This window comes from Jaculus jaculus, chromosome 6, assembly GCF_020740685.1.
Source record: "Jaculus jaculus isolate mJacJac1 chromosome 6, mJacJac1.mat.Y.cur, whole genome shotgun sequence".
In the NCBI taxonomy this organism is placed as follows: Eukaryota; Metazoa; Chordata; class Mammalia; order Rodentia; family Dipodidae; genus Jaculus; species Jaculus jaculus.
The window spans coordinates 44,536,918-44,551,940 of record NC_059107.1 but is presented as its reverse complement, the minus strand read 5'-3'; the positions used below and the strand labels follow the sequence as shown (position 1 = coordinate 44,551,940).

Sequence of the window (15,023 nt, the reverse complement as noted above, 5' to 3'; positions counted from 1 at the left end):
CCGAGGGAGCAGGAGCACCGTCGCCTCTGATGGTGGTGAGGTCTTGCATGCTGAAACTCCGGAGTCTTTCCGATAAGGCGCCCTGTCCCTGGACAAGACACGGGAAGGTACACGTCAGAGGCCTGATCATCTACATGTGAGCAGTAAGTGGGGACACATGTGACAAAGGCCTATAGACCCTTGTTCTGAGAGTTGGCATGGCAGAAATCAAGCCCTGGAGGTATACCTGCTGAAATTAGTGGGAAGCAAAAGCCTGGCCCATGCCAGGGCTGCTTCTAGGGCTCAGTAGTCGCTCTTCCTCTCCTTGCAGACACCCCCATGACAGGCTGTAATTCCAGGCAGGGGCCAAGGAAAGACTGTACTTTATATCTCCAAAAAAAATCTGTAGCTATCTTGTTTTTAAATTTTATTTATTATTATTATTATTTTTTGAGGTAGGGTCTCACTCTAGCCCAGGCTGACCTGGAATTCACTATGTAGTCTCAGGGTGGCTTTTGAACTCACAGCGATCCTCCTACCTCTACCTCCTGAGTGCTGGGATTAAAGGTGTGCACCACCACATCTGGCTTCTTTTCCTTTTTTTTGAGACAGTGTTTCATGGAGCTCAGGCTGGCTTCAAACTCCCGATCTTCCTACCTTTACCTCCTCTGTGCTGGGATTACAGGAGCACACCACTCTGCTTGGTTCATGCAGTGCTCGGGATCAAAGCCTGGGCTTTGCGCATATTAGGCGATCATTTTACCAACTGAGCTACACCCCCATCCCTGCAGCTCCCACTCTTTAGAAAAGACTGTTGCCTGCCTCCCTGGCTTCACGTCAGTAAAAAAAATCCATATACGGTAATGTTTTTCTCAGTTCTCAGTACATGAGAATCTGGTTAGAAAATCAAAACCTAATATTCTATGTGCTCAGCCTTTCTTCTTTCCAAAGGCTATAAAATGCAAACAGGATTGTTCTAATACATGACTATAATCATTTCTTTTATCTGTGCAGCTGTCACTGTTTATAAGATACATTTACTCACATTGGCGCATTTGAATGTCATTAATACCCAAAATGTAGAGTAGGGAGAAATGATGTTTCAAAAAAAAAAATCTCTGCTGCTAGCTGTGACTATATTCTGAAGGAGTCACGGAATGGATCTCAGTGGGTGTGGGAGGAGTATGTGTGTATGAAGGAGAGTATTTAAGAAAACAAAATAGCCAGGCATGGTGGTACACGCCTTTAATCCCAGCACTCGGGAGGCAGCGGTAGGAGGATCACTGTGAGTTTGAGGCCACCCTGAGACTCCATAGTGAATTCCAGGTCAGCCTGGGCTAGAACAAGAGCCTACCTTGAAAAAAAAAAAAAAGAAAAGAAAAAGAAAAGAAAAATAAATGCACTATATGGATGAAAGGGAAGGTTCTCAGGTGACAGTCTATGGGAAGTGAAAGGACATAGGTGAAGGCGTGGGACTGCAATGCTGCTTAGGCGTGCCTAAAGGTGGGAGACTGGGCTTGCGGTCCGGATCGGGATCTGGATCCATGAACTTGAATGTGTTCAGACTTGCTGGCAGCCAGGCAACCTGCCTTCAGATACTGGACCAGGGTAATAGTGGGAACCACAGTGTATGGGACAATGGGAGTGAGAGAAAGAGAAGAGTGGTCCCCAGGGGTCTGGAGGACTTGTGGACAATAAGGCACAATGGACACAGCAGAGTCAACAAATGAGCAGACTGGACGTGGGCAGTCAACCCCAAGGAAACAAGCAACGACCACTTGGCAGAGGCTTTCAGAATTGGGAGGAGGGCTTGGAGACCTTCTTGGTTTTATTTAATAAAATAATAACAGTGGGCTGGGAAGATGGTTCCACAGTTAAAGGTACTCATTTGCAAATCCTGCCCACCCAGGTTCTCTTCCCCAGTACCCACATAAAGCCATATGCACAAGTGGCACATGTGTCTGGAATTTGTTTGCATAGGCAAGAGGCCCTGATGCACCCATGCTGTCTCTCTCAGATAAATAAATAAAAATATTCTTAAAATAATAATAACGAAGACTGGAGAGATGGCTCAACAGTTAAGGTGCTTGCCTGAGAAGCCTAAGGACCCAGGTTCCATTCCCCAGGACCCATATAAACCAGATGTACACAGTAGCACATGTATCTAGAGTTCATTTGCAGTGGCTGGAGACGCTGGTGTGCTCATTCTCTCCATTTGCCTCTCTCTCTTCAATAAATAAATAAATAAAAATTAAAACCCAATAATGATGATGAAAGTAGGTGATTCTGTCTTCAAGAAGCCCACAGTCATGCACTTGGATGTTTCTCACACCTGCAATTTCAGTACTTGGGAGGCTAAGGCAGGAGAATTGCCATGAGTTTGAGACTACTATTCCAGGCCTACCTGGGCTACAGAGTGAGCTGCTATCTCACAAAAACAAAACAGCAACCAGGAAAAAAATACCAAAAAACAAAAACACCTCACCAATAATAACAAAGATAACCAAAGGAAACTGTTTAATCAAATATATAGCAGAAGTATAAACCTACAAACCTTATGTGAAAAGTGACAGAACTCACCTTCAATCCTCAGATTCTACTCTAGAATGACTGGGAGGAGGGACCCAAGAGTCTGAGGTCTCAGGTCTTTGCCAAGAAAATGAAGGCTGTGTGTCAGCCTTCTGTTACAACACTTCTCAATCTAACAGACAGTATCCCATAATCGCTTCACTCAGAAACATTTTTTATGACACGTAGAATTTACTTGGTTATTTTTGCAGTGCTGAAGATAAAACCTAGGGCCTGATGCTCACTAGGCAGGTACTCTGCTACTGAGCTATGCCCCGCCCCCACCCAACAGCTAGAATTTGGAATACCAATTGATCCTGAAAAGTGGGAATGAGATAATTTGATCATTACAACTGAGTAACCCAGTGTGAGGTTAGTGATCAGGTGAACCTGTACTCTTTCATTCATTTTCCATTTATCTGTTTCATAGTGATTTGCCAGGTATTTTCTATGGGCAACCCACTGCATTAGATGTTGTAAGGAAATAGCAAAACTACCACTCAAGCCGGCTCCCAGCACTCGGGAGGCAGAGGTAGGAGGATCGCTGTGTGTTCCAGGCCAGCCTGAGGCTACATAGTGAATTCCAGGTCAGCCTGGGCTAGAGACCCTACCTCAAAAATAAATAAATAAATAAAAATAAAAATAAAAAAATGAAGCTCAATTTCTGACAACATACAAATGTGCACATAGCAGCATGTGTACCATATCAGAAATTAGAGAAAAGTAAGAAAGTAGATCTCCAGTCAGGGCTAGATTCGCACCCATTTCTGTCATTTAGCAGCTAGACAACTTACCCTTTCTCCACTTCAATATCCTCAAAGATTACTGTTTTTCTTTTGACTTTTGCTTTTTGGTTTTTCAAGGTAGGGTCTTGCTCTGGCCCAGGCTAACGTGGAATTCACTATGTAGTCTCAGGGTGGCCCTGAACTCACAGCGATCCTCCTACCTCTGCCTCCCGAGTGCTGGGATTAAAGGCGTGAGCCACCATGCCCGGCACCAGTTTTTTTTTTTTTTTGTTTTTTTTTTTTGGTTTTTCGAGGTAGGGTCTCACTCTGGTCCAGGCTGACCTGGAATTAACTCTGTAGTCTCAGGGTGGCCTTGAACTCATGGCGATCCTCCTGCCTCTGCCTCCCGAGTGCTAGGATTAAAGGCATGCGCCACCACGCCCGGCCGGCACCAGTTTTTAATCAGTGCTCAGCAGCCCATCGGAGAGGACACGGCAGCAGGCATCGTACATGCCCATTCCCGCAGAGGGGTCAGTTTCACTCCCAGAAGGCAGCCAGACTGGCTCCAGTATCACTAGCACCAGGAAGACTACAAGTGGCGGAGGTAGCAAAGAGGGGATAATAAGAGCTCAGGACCAAGCTAGCCCCGGGCGAGCGGAAATCACAGTGGCATGGAAATAAGAGTCTTGAAAACAAATGAGCTCTTACTTGTCAAAACAACTGGAGATCTTTAAAATCGATATGTCTGTAAGCCCTGCTCCGTCTGTAAGTCAAATGTCATTTACCTTTTACGCACCCTGCCATGTTTGCTGTGCTCTGGGGAATGGAACATTTTGTTATTCGGGACCATTGTCTCTAGAACAACTAAGAATTATCCATTAGCATTCTGCAAAACTGGGTTCCCTACTTTGGGTAAAATAAGCATAGGTTTTCTAAGTTTGAAAAATCTCTGTACCATGTTGCCCATAATTCAATGAACAGCATTAAAATTTTAAATCTCTGGGAAGTCTTGTAAGGGTTCAGAATGTTTAGCCCAATGTCTCACAAATGTAGATGGCCACTGTGAGTTGACTATTCAAATGTCATTTCCAACCTGAGTCTTTGAAATAATGAGGAAAAAAAATCAGATTTCCCTACTTCCTTTCTAGCTATGGATGACCACATGACACAGTTTTGTCCAATACAGTGTGAGGGGAAGACTGCTGAGAGATTCGGGGGTTGGGGGGGACATTTTCTCTTCCCATTATGCAAGAGAAAGACCTGAACTCACTCATTGCTTTTGGCCTTCAAGGGCGGGTCAGATGCTTAGAACTGACACCTCATGATCAGATGAATTACGGAGCCATCTGCCCAGAGCCTTGACATCATTAGGTCACTGTAATAAGGTCAGTTTCCACTTCCTCCTAGACGTCACATAAATGGTTTCATCGATTCTTTTTTGTTTATTTGTTTGTTTTTGTTTGAAGTAGGGTGTTACCCTAGTTCCAACTGGCCTGGAATCCACTATGTAGTCTCCCAGGCTGGCCTCAAACTCACAGCAATCTTCCTACCTCAGCATCCTCAGTGCGGGGATTAAGGGCATGTGCCACCACACCCAGATGGTTTCATCAATTCTAAGACACATTTTTTTTTCATCACCGAAATTGCAGTGAGTCTTAAAATTGCTGCTGCTCTGACATTGCAGTCACCACCTATACAAGGATGCACTTGCTATTATTCCCATGGAAATCTCTGTGTATTCAGTTAACAGTCACTTAAGAACTATAGGAAAGAGGAATATGAGTCCTGGTTATCTAAAACACATTCCACAGACACCATCTGGTGCTATCAAGGGAGTGGCAGCACTGGCACTGGCAGAATGGGTATTGGCAGCAGAGATGAAAATCCAGAAACAATAGTGCTGCATCCTTAGGGCATTGCAAGGAACAGAGAAAGGCATGACATGGCCTTCAGTGGATGGGCTGAGTTCAAAAGTGACCTGGCGGATCACAGTGAAGAATGAAGTCAGGAAGACCTTAACCCACTTATTGTGCTTCTATGTTTTTTTGTTTGTTTGTTTGGTTGGTTTTTTTTTTTTTTTTTTTTTTTTTGATTTTTCGAGGTAGGGTCTCACTCTCACTCTAGGTCGGGCTGACCAGGAATTCACTGTGTAGTCTCAGGGTGGCCTCGAACTCACAGCGATTCTCCTACCTCTGCCTCCCAAGTGCTGGGGTTAAAGGCGTGTGCTACCATGCCCAGCTTTACGTTCCTTTTAATTGTATGCACAGAAGTGATACCAGACAAAAGTCTGTCTGAATCACTCTGAGTGTTTACAAATAAGAAGCATTTAAACATACTAAGAGAAAAGGCACTGTGTCCTAATTTTACTGACAATGTTTTCTTTTTTAGTGGCACTTGAGATAACGATTTTAGACAATGCAATTGGTTGCACTTTCTCAGAGCCGCTTCCCCCTAACCATCCGGCAGTAACTTCCCCACACGACAGAGCTTTCGAAGTCATTGTTCTAGCTGCCGTGCTCTATGCAATTAGATTTAACTCTTGCTTTCCTTCCCCTCCTGATAGGTTCCTTAACTATAGCAGCTTTGCATCTGCCACCCTACTTGATACCCATTAGAGGACAAGGAGCAAAAAGCCTAATATGGCCATCTATTGAATTGCAGCTTGCTTGAGTGAAGTGGCAGGAGGAAACCCCCACCTGCTCTGGGGTAATTTGAATGTAAAATGTCCTCCATAGTGTCAGGTGTTTGAATGCTTAATCCCCAGCTGCTGTTTAGGAAGGTTGTGGAGCCTTTGTAAAGCGGAGCCATGCTGGAGGAGGTGTGCCATGGGGTCAGGACTTGTTTTATTTTGTGTTTTTCAAGGTAGGGTCTCCCTCTAGCCCAGGTTGACCTGGCATTCACTATGTAGTCTCAGGCCAGCCTTGAACTCACAGTGATCCTTCAACCTCTGCCTTCCGGGTGTTGGGATTAAAGGCGTGCACAACCATGCCCGGCTCATACATAGCTATTTAACTGAGTTCTGGGGAGTCAAAGTTGGCAGTACCTGGCCCCAAAGGCCCTCATGCTTAATCAGCAAGTGTTCTTAGCTGCTGAGCTATCTTCCCAGCCAAGCTGTCATAGTTTTAATTTCAAAAGAGATGGAAATCCATTTATCCCATTAATGGTCATGAATGCATCTGATTAGTGAAAATGCCTGTTTCAAGGTGACAGGTTTTCCAGGAAGGCAAGGGTAGGAGTGACCCCACGATACCCTCTTTTGTCTTTTTAGAGTTTTGCAAAAGGACTATATGTGTATATATATGTATATATGTATGTATGTTTGTGTATATATATATATATATTTTTTTTTTTCCTTTCAGAAGGCTGCACAATTTAATTTCCAGTAACACAGTACTCTCTCCAGGTCACCCTGAGGACCCCATTTTATAAATAAAGGGCTTTCCATAATACTGACAAATGTCATTGAGATCAAAGAAAAAAAACGACATGTATTTTTTGAGACAGTCTCACATAGCCCAGGCTGGATTGAATTCACTATTTAGCCAAGGATATCTTGAACTGCTGATCTTCCTGCTGCCATTTCCCAGCTTCTGGGATTACAAGTGTGTGCCAAGGTCCATGGAGAAACACATAGAGGTAGGGTCTCACTTTAGCCTCAGGCTGATCTGGAACTTACTCTGTAGTCCTAGGCTGGCCTTGAACTCACAGTGTTCCTCCTACCTCTGACTCCTGAGTGCTGGGATTAAAAGGGTACCCCACCATTCCTAGCAGTAGGTATATATATATATTTTAACAAAACAAAACTAGGGATGTAGAGATTTCTCAGTGGTTAAGGCACCTGCCTACAAAGCCTAACGACCCAGGTTCAATTCTCCAGTACCCAGTTAAAGCCAGATGCACAAAGTGGCACATGTATCTGGAGTTTGCAGTGGCTAGAGGCCCTGGCTCACCCATTCTCTTTCTCTCTTTTTTCTCTTTGTCTCTTTCTGTGTGCAAGTGAGTACAGTATTTTTTTAAAATTGAATTTCAATGGAACTAAGAGGGAAGAAAAACTATATCCAGACACTAAATGATTTAAGCTTTTAACTGAAGTCCTCTCTCCTGGAGGGACCCACCAAGTCTCAGGAGAAAGCATGCAGAGCATGCATTGTAGTCTGTTTCACTTCACAAAGTACCCAAGGCCTGCTGCTGCTGCTGCTGCTGCTGCTGATGATGATGATGATGGGAAAAACAGCAAAAGGTTTTAGTAAGTCAGGCAATTGACACAAAGCCAGCAGCATAACCACATTCCCTGGGGGGTAATTCAAGAAGAGTTAGTGCCTCCTTCTGAACTCCACTGCATACCCAGGCCACCGACAGTCTCTGCAGCTGAGCGCGCTCCAGGGCAGGCTAGGCCAGGCAGCCTCCTCAGCATGCTGCAAAGATCAGGCCTGGTTTGCAACATGAAATCGGATTAACAAACAAAACAACAGTATCAGTAATCAAGTTCAATTCATTCTCCAGGCATTAAACAAAGGGGGGAAAAATCCTAAATAAGTTAGTCACACATTAGATGCTACCAACTGAACACCTAAGAGGGTCTGGGAGGATGGTGATGTGGAGCCAGCCCCTTGCGCCTGACATGGAGTCGCACATGCTCACACACAGGCGGAGACACCTGCCTCTGATCCAGACCAGGGGCTGGGCAGAGGCAGCTATTTGGCCTCTTTGCCCAGCTGGATCAGTTTAGAGTTAGTCACACCTCTCAGCAGGTTACCTGCCCTTCTTTGAGGTCCAAAGAGGAGGCAAAATGAAAGAGTCGAGCCACCTAATAAAGGGTAGAAGGGGGATAAGAAAAAAAAAGTCATGGGCACCAGGCCAATGACAAGAAGTCCAAGGGCGTCACACGCTCCTCACTTTCCTCCATTCATTTGCTCACCCACTCACTCACTTGCTCGCTCACTCACTCAAACGCTCACTCTCTGGCTCTCAACAAACACTGATGGGATGTTCACAAAGCTCTTTGAAGTCCTGCAGACCACAAAGATCTGGGTGACATGGTTCCTGCTTCCAAGAGTGTCATGGTCAAACTGTGGCATCAAGACAGAAACACAAACAAGACAGCAAATGACAGAGACAACAAAACACGCAGCCCTTCAGGGAGGTGGGGCGCAGGGAAGAGCAGGGTGTTCACTGAACTCTCGGTGGAGGCTCCGCACACCAGCTCACACTTGTGCAAGGCAAGGGCCTCAGACTCAGCGTGGAAGGGCAGGTGAGTGGCGTGGGCCAGTGTGAGAGTGGGAAACCCAAAGTGTGCTGGAAACTGAGTGAACTCACCTGAGGGGAGAGGCTTTGTGGCAGCTAACAGGGGGTAAGACTAGAAACACTGGGCTTTGGCTGCCTAAAGAAACAGTGTTCTACTGAAGGTTTTGGAGTAGTAAGGTGAGCGGAACAGTTGGTAGGGTAATAAGAACATTCTAGAAACACTTTGTAGAATATGCTAACGAATGGTCCCAATATCTTCTCCTTCCCCCTTTCCTTTTTCTCCTCAGTTTGCCGCTGAGAACAGGAATGTCTGGTATAAAGACTATTTTCTGGCCCCAGGTTTTTTTTTTTTTTTTTTTTTTTTGAGAGCGACAGAAACAGAGAGAAAGACAGATAGAGGGAGAGAGAGAATGGACGCACCAGAGCCTCCAGCCACTGCAAACGAACTCCAGACGCGTGCGCCCCCTTGTGCATCTGGCTAACGTGGGACCTGGGGAACCGAGCCTCGAACTGGGGTCCTTAGGCTTCACAGGCAAGCGCTTAACCGCTAAGCCATCTCTCCAGCCCAGGCCCCAGTTCTTGAAAGTGCCTGTCATGAAAAAGGACAGGAAAACCAAACACCAACTGGTGAGGGAAGGACGGCTGGGTGGTCTGGTTTGGAGTGTGCTGAATGCAGGTGTCCAAGGGAGCGGAGGAGAAAGAAAGCAAGGACAGGCTGAATGGTGCCGAGACCCAGGTGCGGCAGATCTCTGCACCACATCATCCCAGTCGATCGCCAGAATGGACCGTCTACACACAGAGCTGTGGAAGTCAAGACTATTGTCACAGCTGGGAGCTCTCCCTGGCTCATGAGCTGTTCTTCAGAGCAAAGCCCTGACATGGTGGCAGAGTTCCTTTCCTGGGGTGGGGGACCTTCCTACACAAGGACAGTGGACAAGGAGCAAAGGTGAGGGTGGGCAGCATCCACAGACAAATTTGTCCCATTGCTATTGACAAGTGACAGCCAGACTCATATGTACAGACATGTCCCATGTCATTATGCATGGGACAAAGGTTTAAAGAAGCCCTGCCTTACAAGAGTGCAAACTAGTGATCCAAACTTTTACTCTGCATCAAAGTGCTGCCCCATCCTTGCCTCAAGAGAGAGCCTGGCTTGGTGATTTGCTAGCAATCTATTGTTTACTAACGTGCCTCTGACCTCCTACATGTGCTTGATACAAAATATCAGAAAAGCAAGAGGCCGCCAGGCATAGTGGTGCATGCCTTTAATCCCAGCACTTGGGAGGCAGAGGTAGGAGGATCACTGTGAGTTCGAGGCCACCCTGAGACTACATAGTGAATTCCAGTTAAGCTTGGCTAGAGTAAGACCCAACCTTGAAAAGTGAAAAGAAAGAAAGAAAACCAAGAAAGGCAAGAGGCCATGAAGTACCCTGGGCTATGGCTGGCTCTACAAAACTCGTTGGCAGGTGTCATTTGTCACTCTGTCATGGTCCTCAGAGCCAGCAGGTATAATCCAATCTAAAAAGTACATAGCTGGGTGTGGTGGTGCACACCTTTAATCCCAGCACTTGGAGGCAGAGGTAGGAGGATCACCGTGAGTTCAAGGCCACCCTGAGACTCCATAGTGAATTCCAGGTCAGCCTGGGCTATAGCGAGACCCTACCTCGAAAAAACAAAACAAACAAACAAAAAAACAGTACACATGTGTGTGTGGGAGGGGTGCTTGGAGTAATGCCAAAAACACTGAGTGGGAAACTCAAGACTCTCCTTCTGATGCCATCTTGGCAAGTGACAGCTGTGTGACCTTGGACAAATCACTCGGCACCCTGGAGCTCAGCTTCTCTGTGACGTGCGGGTGTAGCCCAGGGCAGTTCAGGTTCTACCTTGTCCCTCCTCCACTGGCAAATGTGCATGTATGTTAAGCTGCCCTTCAGGGACAACACCTCAGGGCTGAAGGAGGAAGCAACTGGACAGAAAGTTAGACCCAGAGCAACGAGGCATCAGAAGCCCAGGGTGCCAGAGCAGCTTGCCCAGGAAGACATGCAGGGGACACGAAGACAAGAAGGGGAAGCTCGGCCTCCTCTCCCAAAATCTGCTTGGTAAGTAACTGCTCAGTGCAACATCTGACTCGATTTATTCTGTTCAACAAGGGAGTGAAGATGCTAGCCTCAGAGATTAAGTTATCAGAGCAAAAGTTAATAACATGTGAGGTGTTTTTTAAAATATATATATTTATTTATTTGAGAGAGAGAGAATGGGCATGCCAGGGACTTTAGCCTCTGCAAACCAACTCCAGACACATGCCTACCTTGTACATCTGGCTTATGTGGGTCCTGGAGAATCGAACCTGAGTCCTTTGGCTTTGCAGGCAAGTGCCTTAACGGCCAAGCCATCTCTCCAGCCCTGTTTTTTTTCTTTTTCTTTTGAGACAGGGTCTCATGCAGCCCAGGTTGGTCTCAAACCAGCTATGGAGCTGGAGCTGACCTTGAACTCCTGCCCCTCTTGCTGTCAACACCTTGGATTTCAGATGTGCACCATGGTTTATACGGAGCTGGGGATCAAACTTAGGGCTTTGTACATGGTAGGTAAGCACTCTACCAACTGGGCTACCTCCCAAGCCCCTGAAGGTGATCTTTATTCAGCATTTATTATAGGCTCTACACTTACTGATGTCTTTATATGCATTGCTCCATAAATATTTGTTCTATTAGGTATATCACATATAATTATATGCATTTGTGGATGTTGTATATACATATGTCTGCTGACTTTTAGAGACAGGATTGTATGTGTTCCTGGCTGGCTCCTTATTTATCCCAAATGCTTGGATTACAGGCATGGGTCACCACCCCCACCTACCCTAGGAGGACGGTGTGACAGGACTACCACCACCCCATTTTCAGGTGAGACCTGAGGTTTCCAGAGGCCCCAAAGGAGTAGAGCTGAGACCTTAAAAATATTTTATTTATTTATTTAACAGAGAAAGAGGGAGGGAAGGAGAAAGAGAGAGAGGGAAAGAGTGAGAGAGAATGGGTGCATCAGGTGCACCAGCCACTGCAAATGAACTCCAAATGTGTGCTCCCCCTTGTGCATCTGGCTAACGTGGGTCCTGGGGAATCGAACCTGGATCCTTTGGTTTTGCAGGCAAATGCCTTAACCGCTAAGCCATCCCTCCAGTCCAGAGCTGACACTTTTCACCCTGGTCTGTTTACCGTCCAAGCCTACATCATACATACTTGATGCTGAGCATTGTTCCATTGGCCAGTGGCAGCTGAAGTAGGTTCAGCATTCATTCCATTAGCACACAGCAGGGATGCAGATAGACAAATCTAAATGACTACAACTGAGCACCATTCGAGACCAAGGAGTGAGGGACCAGTTCTGCCTGGGAACAGAGGAGGCTACATGAAGTAGATGGCATTTGAAGGTGGCAGGATTTCAAAGAGGTAGAACCAGGCTGATGCAGGAAAGAGAAAATTCTAGAAGTAGTAAGAAGAGTTGCTACTTCTAGAATAGTGAGAAAGTGTGTTGTCAGTGTAGAGCCAGAAGAGATGGAAAGGTAAAGAGAGATGCACTGGAAGGCTGGGACCAGGGTTGGGCCGTACAGACCCTGAACAGGAAGGGGAAGAGCAGTCAAGCAGTAGTGTAGCTGGAGTCCATATTAGGAGAGGAAGAGAGGGAGTGGCAGAAGGACCAAAAAGGAGGAAGGGGTGTTAAGGGGTCAAGAGTTGAAGAATAAGTGGGGGGAAAAAAGAGGCATCAAAGGTGACTGAACTTTGAAACTTGGGTGCCTGAGATGGTGTTGTTTTGTTTTGTTTTTGTTTGTTTGTTTGTTTGATTTTTTGAGGTAGGGTCTCACTCTAGCCCAGGCTGACCTGGAATTCACTATGGAGTCTCAGGGTGGCCTCGAACTCACGGCAATCCTCCTACCTCTGCCTCCCGAGTGCTGGGATTAAAGGCGTGCGCCAACATGCCCTGTTTTGTTTTGTTTTTACATGCTTGTCTATGTGGTACATGAGTGTGTGAATGAGTGTTCATATGTATATGGGCACTCGTGTGGGAAAATACCTGTGTGTGGGGGGGGGGGAGTCAATGGGAGTGTCTTAGTCACTTTTCCTCTGTATGTATTGAGTCAGGGTCTCACAATGAACTTGGAGCTTACCAATTTGGCTAGTCTAGCTACTCTGCAAGCCTTGGGAACTTCCTGTCTCCACCTCCCTAGCCCTGGGATTACAGGTGCCTCCCACCGTGCCTGGCTTTTACATGGGCGCTGGGGATCTGAATTCAAGTCTTCATGGCTTGCATGGCAAGTGCTTTATCCACTGAGCCATTTTCCCAGCCCACGTGGTGACTTTTGTCAGCATCAAAAGGGTATGAGACGGGGGGGGGGGGGGGGGGGAGGACCATACAGGGAGCTGGGGTAGTACTGACTAAAGGTACAAAGAAGGGGGGGGGGTGGAGAAATGGCCAGAGGTTAAAGGCATTTGTTTGCAAACTTTGACAACCCAGGTTCAGTTTCCCAGTTCCCATGGAAAGCCTGATGCACAAAGTGGTGCATGTGCCTGGAGTTCGTCTGCAGCAGCAGGAAGCCCTGGCGTCCCCATATACATACCTCTCTGTCTGCCTTGTTCTCTCTCTGTCTCTCCGCATCTCAAATAAATAAATAAAAATATATATTTTAAAAATTTAGTTGGGTGTGGTGACGCATGCTTTTAATCTCAGCACTCGGGAGGCAGAGGTAGGAGGATTGCCGTGAGTTCGAGGCCACCCTGAGACTCCATAGTGAATTCCAGGTCAGCCTGAGCCAGAGTGAGACCCTACCTTGAAAAACCAAAAAAAAAGAAAAAAAATTTAAAAAGAGGGCTGGAGAGATGGCTTAGCAGTTAAGTGCTTGCCTGTGAAGCCTAAGGACCCTGGTTCGAGGCTCGATTCCCCAGGACCCACGTTAGCCAAATGCACAAGGGGGCGCACACATCTGGAGTTCATTTGCAGTGGCTGGAGGCCCTGGCATGCCCGTTCTCTCTCTATCTGCCTCTTTCTCTCTCTGTCTGTCACTTTCAAATAAATAAATAAAAATAAACAAAAAAAATTTAAGAAGACAGGGCTGGATAGATGGCTTAGTGGTTAAGGTACTTGCCTGCAAAACCTAAGGACCCAGGTTCAATTTCCTGGTACCCACATAAGCCAAATGTACATGGAGGCACTAGCATCTGGAGTTTGTTTGCAGTGGCTAGAGGTCCTGCAAGCTCATTCTCTTTCTCTCTCAAATAAATAAATAAATAGTTTAAAAGATACAAGACTGGCAGAGATGATGTTCAGAGAAGCAGAAATGCTGCACTTGAGTTGGGGCAGAGAAGCTGATAGGGGGACCAAGTATATCAGGGGACAGCTGAAGTGGAGAGGGAGACGACTGAGGTGACGGCAGGGAAGAAATCCATCCCAGAGAAGAGGAGTGAACAAATAGTTGCCAAGTTTGTCCCCACAGCCAAGGCACAGATCTTGCCGTTCTTATGTGACTTCAAACTGTTTACTTAGATTTTCTACGTTCAACCAGACCCTTCTCTGAGGTCAGGAGGGCCACCAGACTCAGACCCCTGGTGCCCAAAGCAGGGAACAGAGGCGGCACTCAGTGGCGGAGCTGCCGCTAGGTGTGAATCCCTGCCCTTTCTTTGCAGCAGGCTGAGAGGCTGGGTCTTCCCTCGGTTTGGTTGTTTGAATCCGTATAACCCTCGACCAAGAAGGAAGCAAGTGAGGTAACATTCCAGGTAGAGGCACTGGGAGAACAGGGACCCGAGGTAACGGGATACCGCATAGCAAAGGCAAGTGTGAGAATTCACACTGGCCAAAAGCTTCGCTTCCTTCCATCTGCTACATGTGTTTTGAGAAGTGAGGCTGCAGGATATGCGGCGTCTGGGAGACGGGAGGGTAGGCAACTCTTCCAGATGCTTTCAGCAGGGTTTGCAACAACCATTTAGATAATCCTGGTGCATAAAACTGGCTGCAGTGGTGAACTGTACATATTAATGTAACTCCCATGTTATTCAGGTGAGGCAGAAGAGGGCTAGCTGGACGTGAGCTAGCACAGTGGCCAGGAAGTGGCCCTCTGAGGGGCCAAGGCGCGGGCATGGACCCTGGAGTCTTCAGCCCAGTAGATTCAGCAGGACTTGAGGGAAAGAAGGCCACAGGGATCTGGTGGGGCATAGCCTTCTTTCCTTGGAAATAACCTCTCAAACATGGCTCATTTCCAGGGGTTTTATTCTTTATTTACATTTTGTGTGTATGTGTGTGTGTGATGTGCATGAATTGGTGCATGCATGCCACAACATGTGTGTGGAGGTCAAAAGGCAACCTCAGCATTGATCCTTGCCTTCCACCTTGTTTGAGGTGGTGTCTCTCTTGTTCTCTGTTTTGGAGGCCAGACTAGCTGGTCTGCAAGCTTTGGGGTTCTTTTGTCTCCATCTCCCATTGCTACAGGCTCACTGCTTCTGGGGGTCTGGACTGTGCTCA

The 15,023-nt window shown here is 46.7% G+C and overlaps 1 protein-coding gene across 1 annotated transcript in view; it reads right to left on the bottom strand.

Annotated features, from left to right (window-relative positions):
• The window catches only part of Reep1 (receptor accessory protein 1), a 127,945-nt gene that overhangs the window by 16,977 nt on the left and 95,945 nt on the right, over nt 1-15,023 (bottom strand). Inside the window, 1 exon segment of the mRNA XM_045152996.1 lies at nt 2-88. Coding sequence (XP_045008931.1) covers nt 2-88 — 87 coding nt within the window.